Below are 16,182 nucleotides of genomic sequence, written 5' to 3' on the forward strand. Positions count from 1 at the left end.
AAAAAAAAAAAAAAAAAAAAAAAAGAGACAGAGACACAGGTGGCTCTCTGAGCAACATTAAAAAAATTTTCTTTTAAAACAAAGGCCAGTGGGTGCCTGGGGGGCTCAGCTGGTTAAGTGTCCAAATTCAAGTCTGGTCAGGATCTTGTGGTTTGAGAGTTCAAGCCCCACATCAGGCTCTGTGCTGACAGCTTGGAGCCTGGAGCCTGATTCAGATTCTGTGTCTCCCTCTCTCTCTGCCCCTACCCTGCCCACATTTTCTCTCTCTCAAAAATAAACATTAAAAAAATAAGTTAAAAAAAATAAAACAAAACAAAGGCCAGATGTGCTATTTGTCTGGAATCAAGGAAAAGGTAGCAAGTATGCACTCTTTACTGTAACTGGTCATCATGGGAACTCAACTACTGTGTTTAGTGATTTCTTCTTTAATAAACACTGTATTATTAGTTTATACATAATTAGATTACACAGAAGTTTATTCATAAATACATTTCACATTAAAGAGATGCACCCTGTTAGGAGCTGCCAATATTCTTCTAGAAATTGAATTATAGTAACACTGTTGAATATAAATTAGCATCAGAAAATAAACTTTTGTAGGGAACAAAAAATTTGATTTTCTTGAGAAATAAAATGTATAGAGAAATTCCAAAACAATGAAGAATTAATTTAAAAAAAAGAAGAATTTTTTTTTTTTTTTTTGAGAGAGAGAAGAGAGTGAAGAGGAATGGACAGAGAGAGAACCCCAACCAGGCTCTGTGCAGTCAGCACAGAGTCTGATGTGCGGCTGGATCTCATGGACTGTGTGATCATGATCTGAGTCAAAATCACGAGTTGGAGGTTTAACCAACTGAGCCACCCATGCACACCAAGAATACTTTTTAACTATCTGAAAACACATGGTCAAATGAAAAACAAACCTGACCTATACCTAACTCAAATCATACATCAAACTGTTGCAAAGACATTTCTTATAAACTGGGCATAATTATGACTGTTGATTAATAATAATTGTATTAATAGATCATTATTAAGCTATGCCAGTAAGCTAATTATTGCTAATATTTAACAAGTATGCTACATTTTATATTAGTAAAAAGGGTGTCTGCTACTTTGTCAACTCACTTTTGAAGTTGAAAACCTATTTTGAAAGCCTATGGAAATCCCAAAGAATGGACAGCTGTTATTAAACATTTAGTGTTGTTAACTAGCAGTGACCTAGATACTCCAAAGAACAAAATACAGCAAGATTACATATGCTAAGGAGAACCTTATGATTAGTTTGAAAAACAAAACATATATGGAACAAAAACATACATGGAAAACTCTCCATGGAACACGGACTAAGGTAGCTGTCTGCAGTCAAGGGCCCTAATAACCAATACAGAAAATAAGACAGTATAACTTGCTATTTATGCAAAATAGGAGTTACACAAAGAGGCTCAAATATATCTGATGAGTTAATATCCAAAGTACATAAGGAACAGTTAACTCATAACTCATGCAAAAAAACACAAACAATACAGTTTAAAAACGAGCAGAAGATCTGAATAGCCATTTTTCCAAAGACATCCAGATGGCCAACAGACACATGAAAACATGCTCCGTATCAGTCATCATCAGGGAAATGCAAATCAAAACCACAAGGTATCACTTCACACCTGCTAAAATGGCTAATTATCAAAAAGACCAGAAATCACAAGTACTGGCCAGGATGTGGAGAAAAGCGAACCCTGGGGCACTGTTGGTGGAAATGTAAAATGGTGCAGTCACTGTGGAAAACAGTATGGAGGTTCCTCAAGACACTAAAAATAGAAATCTCAGAAGATCCAGGAATTCCACTGCTGGGTATTTATCCAAAGAAGATGAAACATTAACCTGAAAAAATATCTGCACCCTCATGTTCACTGCAACATTATTTACAATAATCGTGACATGGAAATAACCTAAGTGTTCACTGATGGTTAAATGGATAAAGAATTGTGTGAGTGAGTGAGTGAACACAAACACACACACACATACACACACACTATGGAATATTATTTAATGATAAAAAGAGAAGGAAATCTTGGCATTTGTGACAACATGATTGGACCCTAAAGGCATTATGCTAAGTGAAATAAGTTAAAGAAAGATAAATACCATATGATCTCACTTATATGTGGAATCTAAAAAACCTGGATTCATAGAAACAGAACAGATTGGTGGTTGCCAGATGTTGGGGTGGGCAAAATGAGTGAAGATGGTCAAAAGGTATAAACTTCCATTTATAAAGGAAATCATGGGGATGTTAATATACACCATGGTGACTACGGTCAATAATACTGTACTACTGCTAAGACAGCAAAATTCAAAAGTTCTCATCAGAAGAAAAAAAAATTTGTAACTATGTGTAGTGATGAATGTTAACTAGACATATTGTGACTGTTTCTCTCTCTATATATATGGTGTATATGTGTGTGCATGTATATATAGTGTATAAACACATATATAATGTATATGTACTATATATATGTACACACACGTACACATATTGAAGCACTGTTGTATACCTATATATAATGTTTTATGTCAATAATATCTTAATTGGAAAAAATGGACTCAAAGCAATTATCAATTAAAGCCTTGAAGGATATACCAGAAATAAAGATAAAAATAATTAAATTGTAAGCTACCCAATACTTTTGTAATATTTTTACTAAACCAAGTGGCTTCTACTAGTGTTCCTCAGTGGAAGACAGTTCCCCCCTTATATATTAACCTGCATATGCAAAAACACAAAGCAAGTAACAGGCAACCAGTAGACATTTGCCTAACCAGCAACCAGTTCATTTTAATGAAAGCACACTTAACATTTGCCATATGGATAGTTTACTATTTCAAAAACATTAAAAAAGTGAAACAGGTACCTTTTCAAACAACCAGTAAAATGCTCGATTTTGCCCTCTAGATGCAAATCTACACTCTGTAAATAAACTATACAACCAGCTCACAATGTGGCCCTGACTTGGTTTTTTCCCATCTTATCCCCTATCTCTGCCGTGTCGGTCCTACATCCTGGCCACAGCAAACCTCTGCCTGCTCTCTACAACCACAAGGCCAGAGTCCTTAACCCACTTATCCGCTGCACACTCCTACTCTTCTTCCAAAACCAGTCACCACCTCGTGGGAAGCTTCCAGGGAGAATCAATCCTTGCCGGCGCCTCTCCGAGCACCGTGTTCCTACTTCCATTATCTTGTACATAAGAACAAGTCACTGTATCTTGTACATAAGAACAAGACCATTGTTGAATGCAAGAAAGAGTAAACAAAATAATAAACGTTCAAGCATTCTCTAATATAACCTGGAAATGTATGTGTACATGAGCGCCTGCAATCACAATGAACTCAGAAACCAAACAGATTAAATGGTGAGTATGGACTTACAAAAGGACTCTTCATTTTATCAGAAATATCTTCAGTAAGACTTCCTTTAGAAATGAACTCCTGAGGTGCCTGGGTAGCTCAGTCAGTTAAGCGTCCGACTTCGCTCACGTCATGATCTCACGGTTCACGGGTTGGAGCCCTGCCTTGGGCTCTGTGCTGACAGCTCAGAGCCTGGAGCCTGCTTCAGCTTCTGTGTCTCCCTCTCCCTCTGCCCCTCCCCCACTCATGCTCTGTGTTTCTCTCTTTCTCTCAAAAATAAATGTTAAAATTAATTAATTAATTTTAAAAAATGAACGATTCTTACTGAGTGTAAAATTATCTTAGAAGTTTTTGTTACACAACTTTTCAGAACCAATTTATTATAAACTTAGATGTATTTTTAGAAATAAGACTTCCAGGAAATCCANTTTTATTTATTTCTAGGAGAGAGATAGAGACAGCATGAGCAGGGGAGGGTCAGAGAGAGAGGGAGTCACAGACTGAAACAGCTCCAGGCTCTGAGCTGGCAGTCAGCACAGAGCCCGACGCGGGGCTCGAACCCACGAACCGCGAGATCATGACCCAAGCGAAAGTCGGATGCTTAACCGACTAAGCCACCCAGGCGCCCCAGACCTCTACATTTTCTAAAGGAAGTGCTTTTTTCTTCCCCCAGTGTCTTAGTCTACCTTTTCTGCAAATTGCTTTGCAAAATACTTCATTCAATCACTTCTTGGCCAAATTACTTGTGGAAGATTTAAAGCATATCATGCATCAAAGTTAAAATTTAGGAAGTTTTGTTATTATCAGTTATGTCAGAATGTTGAGTGGGATACATGTTTGAAAAATTCAAATACAACAGGGCACAGATCTGATTACCTATATGAAGTCTCTGCCAAAGTTATATCCAAGCTATATACAAAAATTGGGAATAAATGAATTCAAAATCCTAGATAAACTTTCTTCATTTTTGTAACAGCAACAATATTAATAGCCACCATTTACTGAGAGCCTGCTACCTGCCAGACATTTCATGCACATTCTCCCTAATCTACCCAAAAACCCTTAGAAGAAAACTGGACCTCAGAGGCCAAATGGCTGGCCAAGGCTATGCAAGTAATGGAATTCGAATCCAGGTCTGCACAGTTCCAAAGGATAAAACTTAATTCGCTCCTATGCCAACAACGTGTCACATGGACATACTGAAATCAATTTCTACAACTCTCTTTGCTTCTCTGAACTGCTGAAGGATAAATGGTCTGATGTATCTGTCTCTTATCACCTCCCAGCAGTGCAATAACCATCCTTCAACTCATTGATAAGCCTCCATGCTTGAAGTCTACAGCATGGGAAGTCTATGTTTTTTTGTTTACTGTCCACTTTGATACTTCTGTAGTTAAACTACTCCGAATAGCACACCACAGCAACTTCCTTACCCTGAAGTCTAGATGAACAGCTTTTCAGAGAAGTTTCTGAACTGTATGCTACATAAAACTACCAATTATTTTCCCCTCAACTCTTAGAGGTAACCTCCACACAAAGGTTAAAAAGCCAGAAAATTAAGAGAAGCTTACCTTTTAGGTATTAAATGCTCTGAAACTAGTTTAAAAAATAAAGAAATGGATTAAAAGGGGGCTCTCCAAGTATCTGATTAAATGCCAGATGGTAACATCAATTTCAAGTTTGAATTCCATGCTGGTGAAGGAAAAAAGAATTTCAGTTCAATAAAGATTCTGTTCCACCAGCTCTGCAAAATTTCGCGGCTCATCTGCATTCTCTTCAAGCTTCTTCACTGATGCCACTTGTTTAGAAAGGACCAAGAGCCATGTTTAACATAGAAATTCTTTAATTCTGTTTGGTATAGATGTATGTGGCAACTTATTCCGACATCAAAGTAATTAGCATTAAAGATCAAAGTCTACTTGCATGAATCCAGAATACAAACTTGTTTGGATTCTATGTCATGGAACCACAGAAAGAATCCAGTAAGTCAACTTTCACTGAATTTATTTATGCCTGTCATTTCCTTTAGGGCAAATTCATTTTACAGGCTGCTGGCAAAATAAGAGATTCAAAATTGGTTTTTATTGATTAACTCTTTAAGGAGCAGCCATGGAGCTGCAGCTAATTCAACCCTGTTGCCAGTTCAAAAAAGAACTTAATTACTTTAAGCCAAGGCATTTATAAAATCAACTGGCAGGAAAGAGAGATTAACTGCTATTATGATGTTGCTCCTGAAGCCAGGAACTAGAAAATTCGGCTGTATTATGATAATTAGAATACCTCAAAAGAAGAGAAAAGCTACCAGTTTTTGTTCTTTACTCACCTTGCAACAAAGTTTTATTTTCTTTTGTTTCCCACTTACACTCTTGTGCTACAATTGTTTCATTGTTAATAGGAAGGAAATGCTGTGACTTTAGAGACGGGCTGCATGTGTTCACAGAATTACAGTATCTCAGGGATGGCAGGGGATTCCAAAGGCCATGTAATGCCACTAACTAGACAAGGAAAGTGATCCTTTTACCACCATATCCCTGCAAAGCAGACAAAGGATGGAACCTTTTCTACCTATTACAGTAGCCCACTCCATCTTTACATGACTCTCTTAGAGAATTTGTACTGCATGAATTGAAGTCTGTTTCACTATTACTTCTACCTTCTTGTGTCCCTCAAAGTCATGGAAAACAAATCCAACCCTTTTCTCATTAAGAAATCCTTTGAATATCTATAAAGACAGTGACTCTTTCCAGCTATCTCCATTACTTCAAATGTTCCTAACAGAAAATGCTATTGAAGGGGGAAAAAAAAAAAGAAGAAAATGCTATTGAGTCCCGTGTCTATGTGTGAGGCAAGCTACAAAAAAAGAAAAAAAAATATGTATACCTAAAATTATTTTAATTTTTAAAAATACTATTTAGTACTTACACTAAAACTCAACAAATCCAATCAGACACAAGACTATCCTTAATAGTATTTAAATAGTTAATTGTCCTTAATTGTCCCTAATGTATGTCCCAGAGAAATGCTCATATGAAAGCCTATGTGTTAACTACAATTTTAAATAAATATTTAAAATACCTTTCTAAAAAGTTTGGGGTTTCGTTACGCAGTTTATCTGAAGAGGAGGATGCATTATAAATTCTCAAGTTACATAGATGATTACCCTTCCATAACTTTGATAAGTTTCAGCCAAAGTCAAATAAAAGAAAAAAGGTAAAAAAAATTTTTTTTGAATTTTCCAACCAAAGTCCACAACTGAATTTTAAAGGTATTTAGTCATCTGACTTCTGTCAGGTCCTGAGATGGACTGCAGAGTCAGTTTCAAGGTCCTCACTTTCAATGTCAGTAGAAGTTATTTTTAACATTTCATACATCCTTAGTTTATCTACTAGTTCATTAAAACTTCAACTGAGTACTTGCCTCAGACTGTTTTGAAAGGTTAACATCATCTAAATTATAAAACAAATTACCCTGACAAAATTATTAAACATTCACACACAATCACTTACCCAAGATTCATGATATAAAACTGTTAGCAGATACATTGCATAATCATAATTCTGTCTCTTTAAAGGGCACCTTTAAAAGAAAGAGAGGAAGTAAAAGTTTTAAAAATTCAGTACATAATAATGATTATTTGCAAAATATACAAATACTAAATATAAAGGATAACTTATACTCAGGTATTCCCTATCTTTAGGGAATATCTGACCTTTAGGAAAATTCTGTTCTTGGGATAAAAATAGTCCATGTCGGTCATTACCTAAGGTTATTGAAAACTAATGTTATTTTGATTTATTTTTATATGTATTTATTTTTATTTCTCTTTGCTTTCATCATTAATGGAGTTATTTGTATCTGGTAATAGCTTTACACTATTTTTAATATGATTGGGTCCACTCTAAGTGCCCTTCACAACATCAGGGCTAAGAGTCAGCTGGACGGCGTGAGCACATCTACGGAGTTCATTTTAAAAATAGAGGCAGACCGATGACAGATGCTAATCTAAATGTTCATCTTGATTTCTCCAGAGCCAATTTTTTAAAAAATGACCTATCCAATGTTGTATTGCTGTTATTGCATTTAAATTGGAATTAATAACCTAATATTAGGTAAATCTACATAAATGTAAGATGGCAAGTTTAGCTTTTAGATTATTAAAGTAACACAGAAAAGAAAACCATTACTTCCAATTTTTTTAAATATAAAATAAAATCATCATATGAAAAATGACTTTAATGGTATTCTCTTATTGTATACTTTGGTTTAATAGTCCTCTAAAGAGTCGTTACCACAAAACATATACACACACTGACATACTTGTTAACTCAGGGGAAAAAATTACCAGATACTTATGGAATTTCAAAGAGTAACACTTTAAAGGTATTTTTAATTGCATAAGCCAAAAACTCAATATTATTTTACATTTTCTAAAGACAGTAAAGAAGAATATTACTAGTACATTTGAAATCTGTTCCCCCCATACGGTAATAATGTGAGAGCAGGTCTGGCCAGCCCACACTGTCGCCGTCACTTGTGCATGGCATGCTACTTCTCCCACCATAAAGAAGCAGGAGAGAAAACCTAACTGATATCAACACCTTAAAATGCTATGAAACTGGAATAAGAAGTGAGAGAAGATATCTGTCCACTTGTTTTTCTCTAAAGGCAGGTCTTTAGATTTGGGCATAATCTAGAAATAGTCAAATAGAAGACAGAAATTAAACCACCCTTTTATAAAAACATACCAACAAGCCTTCACCTCAAATGACCTATGACCTAATTTATAAATTCACATGAGGTAAACTTAATACATAAATTTACTGAAATTCTCCTTATGTACAAGACTACCTAGGTAAATTAAATTTCCATATTTAATATTTTAAATTTTGAATTATAAGATCTCAGACTTTGTAAAAACCGTTTAAGCCTAAATCATTAGCAGGTCATACTTTTGCTTTCTTCTGCCATCTTCACTGAGTCTTATACACATGGCTATATCAAAATCAAGATTGAAAAGTAACAATAATTTAACGAGGCAGTTAGGCAAGCCTCTCCATGTCCCTAAAGAGGACGGCAACAATAAGCTAGTGTGAAGACATTACACACATGAATTAGACAACTTCTTTGACCCAACACATTAATATAAGTTGACATAAAAGGCTACCTTGATTTTCAGTGTCATTTCTTAAGAAAAGGACTGCTGGGGGATTGGAAGACCATAAACCCACGTGACCAATGTGCTGACTCTTCTTTCTGTACCTGTCTGTCCTGATGGTAAGCACATCTGTGGTCTTGCAGTATCGCTCTCCCACAAGTTTAATAAGTTTCTTCTTTGCATGATCATCTAAATTGAGACTGGAAAGTTTTACCTTAAAAATACAAGAGAAAGGTATTTGAAAAAAGTTGTTTCATAAAAACAGTAGCAATATTATTTATATTAATGTTAAACCAACCAAAAAGAAACTTTCTCAACCTCGCACTCTTGTCTCTACAGAGTTAGAAACTGCATTCTGAAGCATTAGGCATTAAGAAGCCCAATCTCACTCAAGGAAAAAAAAAGAGAGGGTGAGTAAGCTGGAGTTCTTTGAAAGTTCTGGGCATTAGCACCTTTCCTGAAAGAACCCAATAATAAGTCTCTTAAATAAATGCAATTACAGTTTATGAGTAGCACTAACGGAATTAAACTCATTTAGTGTTAGTTAAGCTGGGATATAGGAATAAACGGATAAAACAAAAGGACTTTAAAATATTCCTACCATGCAATTATGAGACCTGTATCACTGCAACTAGTTTAGGGTCACTGATCTTAATAATTCAACTCAACATTTCTCAAAATGTTAATACGAGTCCCCGAAGCTGCTGAGAATTATTTCTTTAAAGAGGCTATTTCTGTTGAATACATTTAGGAAATGCTGAGTTAAACTGGGTTCTCTATAGAAGGATTTCTTAGAGGAGGAAATACACTAATGAGCATTTTGAAATTTCAAGATGAAAATTTCTCATGTAATGATTCCCAAATTTAATTGACTTCATATCTCATATTCTAGTTTTTTCCCCTTCATATTCTACTTTTCAAGGGAGGACAGTTCATGGAATTAGTCTTCCTTAAAACATATTTAGGAAACGCTGGACTAAATGAACACACTTTTTAATTTGCAGAGAACTATGGTATGGGCTGAAGATATCTAAGGTAGTCTTGACACAGGAAAATAGTTTAGGTACTAGAATACCATTAAATAAGGTAAAACACAGACTGTTTTTCCATGGAGAGCATTAAGAATAAGAAAGAGCCATAGCTGTCTGAAGAAGAAAAAAGCTAAATAAGATTTTAAAATCACATCCACTTCTCTCTGGCTTCAATAACCCTGCACTTCCCTCAAGACCTCATAGAGGCGCCTGGGTGGCTCCTTTGGTTAAGCATCTGACTTCAGCTCGGGTCACGATCTCACGGTTTGTGGGTTCGAGCCTCGCATTGGGCTCTGTGCTGACAGCTAGCTCAGAGCCTGGAGCCTGTTTCAGATTCTGTATCTCCCTCTCTGACCCTCCCCTGTNTTTTTCCATCTTTCCCACTAGGCTGCAAACCCCTTGGTAAGAATGGTATCTGTCCTATTCGTGGCGATGGCCTGGAACTTAAAAAGCATATAAAGTGCATTTGCTGAAATAACACATAAGTGAAAAAAAAGAACACTGTGAATTCTTATTTGAACTAAGAAAATATAGAAAATAAACAAATAAAAACACACTTTTAAGGAACATATGCAAGAAAAACACTGATTATTAACTATCAACCGGACAGAATGGTTCTCTGGCCACGGGTAGTGCAAATTACCACAGTTCCCAAAAGAATACCTATCAACAACCAGGTTATCAGCTTGATGGATAAAATAGGAACTTTTATGATAATTCTGACTGTTAACCATAAGAGTTATTTATAAGAAAATAATAAAATGATTCTACATTATGATTATACCTATGAAGATATTTGTACATATGTATGCATACAGATACAGTATGACAAAGTTAATCATTTTTATATTAGGTAGTGAGAATGGGACCATTTTTCCCTTTTAAAAATCCCTTCAATGTTATCATGTTTAACAATAAATTTAAAAATTTACCATTAAAAAAATTTAAGTGTTCTGGCTTTTTATGTAACAAGTAGTCAAAAACATGGCAATCCTGATTATTCTAACTACTTTAAAACTTATGTTAAAACATTAACATTTTAATGTTCAAAAATTACTTAGAGTTTATGCCAGAAACTCACAAATATTTCAGAAAGCTGTGTGGTACACGCACGCCACCTGCTAGCACTTAAAGGCACTGCAAAATCGCAGTCTTTAACCTGGACTAATAGTCAGACTCTGCAGTTGAGTGGCATTGTCAATCTTTTTCCAAAATTCAAAAGAATCCCTGGACTTTTTCTTTTTTCAAGTTGCTACATTTTAAAGAATCAATACTGTACTATTAACATTATCCCAAAAGCCATGTTGATATTTCAAATCACAGGGGATCACGGTTATATGTATGTATTTTCAAATGCCTATATTTAAGAGCTACACAAATTGAAAAATATCTAATTGTATAAAACATCTTCCCTATTTACATATTCACAGGTATAGTGCAGTTGAAGAACTCTGGTTAACACACAGAGGACAAGAATTGGGTTTGATTTCTAGATTTGCTATTTATTTGCTAAGTGAACTTGAATAAATCATCTGATTTTCCCGTTTCCTCATTTACAAAATAAAAAGGACTTACAAGAATTCTGTCAGGAAATGAATGAGAATAAATAGAAAAAAGCAATTTTAAAGGAAAGTCCTACACAAATACTGAGTTGTTTTGAATTCTGAACTATTTTTATGACTCTCAACAATTATATGACACCGCTTTTCTCTGAATTTAAAAATGTGAGTACCTCTCTATATAATACTTTATAATATCTGATTACCTTCACAATATTGCTTTAAATCATGCTGGAATGCACATGCTCTAGTCCCACTGTTCTGTCTACTTTCCCCCTTGAACTACCTGACACCTTTCAGGACATCAGCACTTGAGCTTCAACTGTCAGTGGGTAGACAGAAAAGAGTCCCCAAGGAAAGACGTGAGTCAGGGAAAGGAGTACAAGGCAGTGATGAAGGGGCACATGGAGGATTAGGACAAAAAGGAGACAGCGGTTGGTGGCCTGATATCATAAGTGGCATCTTGTGTATGTTTCAAATAAAGCGGTGAGATCATTTTTATGTAAAATACATTAAGCAAACTTAGAACCGGTAGGGAACTGGCTGTCTATTCTGGTACTGAAGACGAAGGCCCACAAAAGGTAAAGCAAAATCTAGATTTCCTGACTCACAAAGTTCAACAATGGGTTAGCTGCTACTGTTATCATCATTATTAAAAAGAGGCAATTCTTATTAAGTTATTGAAAATGTATCAGATATTATTACTCCGGAGGTACTTTCTAAACAATTTTATTTTTAGGTAATCTCTACACCCAGTGTGGGGCTTGAACACACAACCCCAAGATTAAGACTCGCATGCTCTACCATCTGGGCCAGCCTAGGTACTTTATATTAACCAATGGAATGATGTCAGCTGAGCAGAATTTTAAGTTTTTTTCCCCTTTTGTTTATCTAGATTTTCTAAAATTTATACAGTAAACGTGTTATTTTGTCCTTTGTGATTTTATATATTTTCAATCTCTCTAAATACAGAAATATGAATGAAGAAAGGTGACAAGCTTCATAAATTTATTTCATAACGATGGCCCAATCCTGATACCAAAACTTGGCAAGGAAGAAAGTTACAAATCAAACACTGATGTATCCCTGAAAAATTTCTAGAAATTAAAGTTTGTCTATTTGTTACACTATAGTGTAAAAATGGCTGCAGAGACTGTCAACATATTTTTGTAGTAAACTTGGAATATTCTGATTTAAAATACAGACTACATGGAGTATAAAACTTATTTTTTGAGGGTCCTGGAAGGCATCTCAAAAAGGTGGGCAGTCATCCTACGGAACAGATGATTCAACATTACATTCGTCAGGGCTCCTCGGAAAAATATCTGATTCTAGGACAAGGATAGGGAGTACATAAGATAAGCCGGGGGAATTTTGTGGTACCAAAAAATAAAAAGTATTTTAAAAACAAATGGTGGGGCACAGCAAAGTAACAGAGCTACCAATGGCTAAAGCTGGAACAATCTGAGCATCAAAATACATAAGGCATTACTGGATTATAATCCAAATGCTAAAATAAATAATCCATGAGTCCACACTGATATAAATAAGTGGCTGAATAAATAAATAAGTGGATGAGAAGAAATCTCCTATACAGAAGAATTACCAACGACTCCTATGGTATTTCTCTCTCAAGGAGTGAAGCATAACGACCAAGCCCAGAAGCTTGGGCTATGCAAAGCGACTTCCATCTGAAGAGCATAGTATGGAAAGGAAGAAAAAAAAGAGTACTGTTACCATTAGGAAAACTTGCAAACAGTACCTGAGCCAGGTGATCAAGCCTTCATCATTAAAAACGTTGTGTGGGGAGCTCTACTCTTGCTATGATGTGATGAGAATAGCACTTTACTTGTAAGGTTTTCCTCCCCAAAATACATACCAGTCTAAGCACAAGAAAAACATCAAACATATCTAACACGAAGAACATTCCACAAAATATATAACTGGTACTACTCAAAACTGTCAAGGTCACCAAAACAAGAAATTCTGAGAAACCACCTCAGGAAAGAGGTGCCTGAGGAAATCTGAAAAAAGTATGAGCTTTAATTAATAATGTATCAATACTGACTCCCTAGTTGTAATAAATCTACTACAGTAATAGAAGATGTTAACAACAGGAGAAATTTGGTGTGAAATACAGGGGAATTCTGTGATCTTTGAAACATTTTTATAAATCTAAAAATTTTAGTTAAAAAAACCCCAACAAAACAAAACCATCAGATAACTGCCCCATGACTGCTGTGTGAGAAAGAAATGCCATGTGGATTAAGACTCTTTTACCAGAGGAAACTAACAGTGGTTTCAAATACTAACTTAGAAGTTACTAGAGAAGACACTTGGAACTGCGATGGTAAGTGGAATGTTCCTAATGAGTCAGAGCAGGGACTTACTCTTTCTCCAACACAGATCAGGACAAAGGATCCTAAATAAAATGCTAACAAAGTGCATCCATAGTAAAGTAATAGAATGGCGTACTAAGCAATAATCAGGGTTCAGAAATGCTTCAGTAATTGAAAACCTAACAATTACCACAATTCAAAGGAGAGGTATAGGAATAGGTCACATTATTAACATAATAGAGGCTATTATCTCACATTGAATTACAACTTATACTTAGAAACTAAAGAGCAGAAGGGGCGCCTGGGTGGCTTAGTCGGTTAAGCGTCCGACTTTCGCTTAGGTCATGATCTCGTGGTTCGTGGGTTCGAGCCCCGCGTCGGGCTCTGTGCTGACTGCCAGCTCAGAGCCTGGAGCCTGTTTCAGAGTCTGTGACTCCCTCTCTCTCTGACCTCCCCTGTTCGCACTGTCTCTCTCTGTCTCTCTCTCTGTCCTAGAAATAAATAAAACATTACAAAAAAAAAAAAAAAAATTAAAAAAAAAAAAAAAAAAAACTAAAGAGCAGAAGCATACCCATTAAAGTACAGAACAGGATAAGGGACTATGTAAACATTATTTTAGAAATTTCACCTAATGAAAAACACACACACAAAAAAACAAGCTGTAGATATTTAGAAAGGGGAATTAAAACTACTATTGTTTACCATTTAATTCCTTAGAAATCTCTGAAGGAGTGAACTAAAAAGTCACAGCATTCAGATTTTGGTCTCTTATTATGTATCAATGACCACTAAACGGTATTGGAGACACAGGCTGATTCCAGGTCTGAGATAAGGAAAACATAGAGTGAACCTGGGCTATTTGCGCCAGAATGCAAGGACTATAACAAAAAGACCTCAGAACCAATTTAAAAGAATTCCCACCAGCCAAAGTTAGGCTATACTTTGTGTGTGTGTGTGTGTGTGTGTGTGTGTGTGTGTGTGTGTGTGTGTTTTTAATTTTTTACCATTTATTTATTTTTGAGAGACAGACAGTGAGCAGGGAAGGGTCAGAGAGAGAGGGAGACACAGAATCTGAAGCAGGCTCCAGGCTCCAAGCTGTCAGCACAGAACCTGACACTGGGCTCAAACTCATGAAGCAGGAGATCAGGAACAGAGCTGAAGTCGAACATGTAACCAACTGAACCACACAAGCACCCCTAGGCTATACTTTGAACATCAAAAAGAATAATGATTTTACTTGATCAAATGTTACTGAATGCATCCACCTACAGATTCCCTCTTCAAGGGAAAAGCAAAACAGTAACAACAATAAAAATTAACTTCACAACGGGGAAGGCTGGCTGGTTCAGTTAGTAGAGCATGTGACTTGTGAGTTCAAGTCTTACATTGGGTGTAGAGATTACTAAAAAAATAAATAAAACAACCCCCCGCCCCCCACAAAACACAATTTTGCAATGGAATGATCAGGTTGTTAACAATTTAAACAAGTGATCAGTCTCAGCATACTGAGAATGAGGCCACCAGGCTTTACATGACCTCTCTTATAATACGGTATAAAATACATAACAACATCTATCAATTACTGTTAAAAATACTTAACTGTAATCAGTTCCTTAAATCTAACTTCCAGTTCATATGAAATACAGAAGATAAAGAAATAAGGTAAATGACATCAGAACACATTCAGACAAATTCAGAAAGTACGAAAGGAAACACTATAAAACAAAATACCTTTTTATTTTTTTAAATAGTTACCTTTAACTGTCTTTTTTGAGACAGCGCAAGCAGGGGAGGGGCAGAGAGCAGGGAACACAGGATCCGAAGCAGGTTTTGTGCTGCCAGCAGCAACTCACAAACTGCGAGATCATGATCTGAGCCAAAGTCGGATGCTCAATAGACTGAGCCACCCAGGTGCCTCCAAAATATCTGTCTTTTTAATAAGTCAGTGTGATGAGAGGGCGGGTGGGGATAGGAGGTCCTAGGCTGTTCCAGATTTGAAAGATGTAAGCTGCCAGAGGGATCTCCCCAGGCCTATTTATGAACATCCCCAGGTACAAGTGCAGAACACCGAAATGAAAGCCAAGGACGCTGACACCTATTCACGGGTTCTGCGGCTGCCTCCTGTGATGACCTCTAAGTATCCGAGTCACGTCTCCTGTCAGTGATAATGATAACCCTAGCTGTGGGGCCCTGATTCTCTTTTTGCCAGTGACAATTCTAACCCATACTTTCACCACAAAATCATAAAATTGGGTTGGCAGGATGGTCTCTGAAATAAGAACAGTGATTAATACCCACATCTGTCAGTCTTTAGCAGAAGTTTGTCATATTTTACAAAGAATTAAATTTATCCTCCATTAAAAAAATAAAATAAAAAGATTTAAGTGACATTATAAGCAATCAAACAGGAAAAAGACAAATTACTCAATTAAAAAATGGGTAAAGGATTTGAACAGGCATTTCTCCAAAAAGATATACTAATGGTCAATATGTACATGAAAAGACGCTCAACATCATTAGTCATTAGGAAAATGTAAACTCAAACCACAATGAGATACCACTTCATACCCATTAGAAAGACCAACAATAGCAATCATTAATGAGGATGTGGAGAAACTGGAACCCTCAAATACTGCCGGTGAAACTGTAAAATTGTGCAGCCACTTTGGAAAACAGCTTGGAAGTTCCTCAAA

The 16,182-nt window shown here is 36.0% G+C and overlaps 2 protein-coding genes across 4 annotated transcripts in view; one reads left to right on the forward strand and one right to left on the reverse strand.

Moving 5' to 3' along the window:
• Nucleotides 1-3,721, forward strand: part of MANSC4 (MANSC domain containing 4) — a 31,321-nt gene extending 27,600 nt beyond the window's left edge. Inside the window, exon 4 of the mRNA XM_077774559.1 lies at nucleotides 3,068-3,721. Coding sequence (XP_077630685.1) covers nucleotides 3,068-3,246 — 179 coding nt within the window. The 3' untranslated portion in view covers nucleotides 3,247-3,721. The remainder of the gene's footprint in view (nucleotides 1-3,067) is intronic.
• Nucleotides 1-16,182, reverse strand: part of MRPS35 (mitochondrial ribosomal protein S35) — a 65,390-nt gene that overhangs the window by 31,582 nt on the left and 17,626 nt on the right. For all 3 annotated transcript variants that reach the window (XM_077774560.1, XM_077774561.1, XM_077774562.1), the window contains 2 exons: nucleotides 8,665-8,774; nucleotides 6,912-6,981 (listed from right to left, as the gene is read on the reverse strand). In XM_077774560.1, coding sequence (XP_077630686.1) covers nucleotides 6,912-6,981; nucleotides 8,665-8,774 — 180 coding nt within the window. The remainder of the gene's footprint in view (nucleotides 1-6,911; nucleotides 6,982-8,664; nucleotides 8,775-16,182) is intronic.

This window comes from Crocuta crocuta, unplaced genomic scaffold, assembly GCF_008692635.1.
Source record: "Crocuta crocuta isolate KB4526 unplaced genomic scaffold, BGI_CrCroc_1.0 scaffold176, whole genome shotgun sequence".
In the NCBI taxonomy this organism is placed as follows: Eukaryota; Metazoa; Chordata; class Mammalia; order Carnivora; family Hyaenidae; genus Crocuta; species Crocuta crocuta.